The following is a 2,182-nucleotide window of genomic DNA, read 5'->3' on the forward strand; positions in this document are numbered from 1 at the left end:
ACATGTTTAAAATGTTAAATCTACATGTTAAATCTACATGTTTAAAATGTTTAAACCTACATGTTTAAAATGTTAAATCTACATGTTTAAAATGTTTAAATCTACATGTTTAAAATGTTAAATCTACATGTTAAATCTACATGTTTAAAATGTTTAAACCTACATGTTTAAAATGTTAAATCTACATGTTTAAAATGTTTAAATCTACATGTTTAAAATGTTAAATCTACATGTTTAAAATGTTAAATCTACATGTTTAAAATGTTTAAATCTACATGTTTAAAATGTTAAATCTACATGTTAAATCTACATGTTTAAAATGTTTAAACCTACATGTTTAAAATGTTTAAACCTACATGTTTAAAATGTTAAATCTACATGTTTAAAATGTTAAATCTACATGTTTAAAATGTTAAATCTACATGTTTAAAATGTTTAAATCTACATGTTTAAAATGTTAAATCTACATGTTAAATCTACATGTTTAAAATGTTTAAACCTACATGTTTAAAATGTTAAATCTACATGTTTAAAATGTTTAAATCTACATGTTTAAAATGTTAAATCTACATGTTTAAAATGTTAAATCTACATGTTTAAAATGTTTAAATCTACATGTTTAAAATGTTAAATCTACATGTTAAATCTACATGTTTAAAATGTTTAACACTACATGTTTAAAATGTTTAAACCTACATGTTTAAAATGTTAAATCTACATGTTTAAAATGTTAAATCTACATGTTTAAAATGTTAAATCTACATGTTAAATCTACATGTTTAAAATGTTTAAACCTACATGTTTAAAATGTTTAAACCTACATGTTTAAAATGTTAAATCTACATGTTTAAAATGTTAAATCTACATGTTTAAAATGTTTAAATCTACATGTTTAAAATGTTAAATCTACATGTTTAAAATGTTTAAATCTACATGTTTAAAATGTTAAATCTACATGTTTAAAATGTTTAAATCTACATGTTTAAAATGTTAAATCTACATGTTTAAACTGTTAAATCTACATGTTTAAAATGTTAAATCTACATGTTACTGTATAAACATGTTTACAGTTGGATGTGTTTTTTACAGTATTGTTTTGGAGCTGCCTTTTTTTTCTGTAAAAACAACAGGATTTTTTTTTTTTTTTTTTTTTTTTTTTTACAGTGTGCTTGAGCTCAGAACTCACATTCATGTTTTAGAAATGAAACAACTAATGCCCAAGAAACAGATTTTTTTTTTTTTTTTGTAGGAACTTTTTTCTCATAATATAAGTCGTTTTACTTGCATTCCCTGATACCTCAGGAGTAAAAGCCTGTTCTAAAACTTGTTTTCATGGTTTACAAGGACGCGTTTGTGCGTAAAGTGTCCGCTCTGGCCAAATTACGCACGAAAAAAACCCGGATCCACTTACTGTCAAAAGTTTCTGCAAACAGACTCTTGTCTCTTCTCGGAGTCACAATAACATTCCCAGTTCGCTCCACATCACCGCCCAACATCTTGTCCGTCATGTTGTTGTAGGAGGTGGACTTGTGGAAGATCGCATCTTCTCTAAATCCCAGGATGGCTTCGATGCTGTGGACCGTGGACGGGTTCCCGGGGCTCTGGACGGAGCGGGCGGACGGTGACATGCGCTCATCCATCATCACTTGAGAAGGGGATCCGAGAAGCCACATTGGTCGGAGAAGTCCAAGAATGTTCAGGACGCACAAACTTGTCCAACTTTTCCTGCTGCTGGAGCACTTTTTTTTTTTTTTTTTTTTAAGTTTATGAAGTCGAATTAAAGCTGAGAGCAGTGGGAGGAAACACACATATACACACATATACACACATGCATATACACACACCTGCAGTGCGCGCACAGTCCGTCCTCCTCAGTGGATGTGGAGCACCGGCAGAGGGGGCTTTTAAAGCGGTAAGACCTCCTACTCATGTGGCACCCCCTGTACGTCAGAGAGAGGGGGGGGGGGGCGGGGGTCCTGTTGGATTTGGCCCTGGATGGATGGATGGATGGATGGATGGATGGATGGATGGTTAATACATTTCACCCGTGCGTCCTCGCGGCCACAGTCACCCGCGCGCGCTCACACTGTAAAAACAAACCTTTAGAATCTACTCAATAAAAGTGAGGAAACAATTTACAGTCATTTTGGTTGAGTAGATTTTATCCCATATTTTGAGTAAA

At 32.3% G+C, this 2,182-nt stretch overlaps 1 protein-coding gene across 1 annotated transcript in view; it reads right to left on the reverse strand.

The window, feature by feature from the left end:
* LOC115429064 (retinal homeobox protein Rx3-like) overlaps nucleotides 1-1,740 on the reverse strand; it is a 13,782-nt gene extending 12,042 nt beyond the window's left edge. The window contains 1 exon segment of the mRNA XM_030148310.1: nucleotides 1,412-1,740. Coding sequence (XP_030004170.1) covers nucleotides 1,412-1,673 — 262 coding nt within the window. The 5' untranslated portion in view covers nucleotides 1,674-1,740.
* Between the last annotated feature and the right edge of the window lie 442 nt (nucleotides 1,741-2,182).

Source organism: Sphaeramia orbicularis, chromosome 12 (genome assembly GCF_902148855.1).
Source record: "Sphaeramia orbicularis chromosome 12, fSphaOr1.1, whole genome shotgun sequence".
In the NCBI taxonomy this organism is placed as follows: Eukaryota; Metazoa; Chordata; class Actinopteri; order Kurtiformes; family Apogonidae; genus Sphaeramia; species Sphaeramia orbicularis.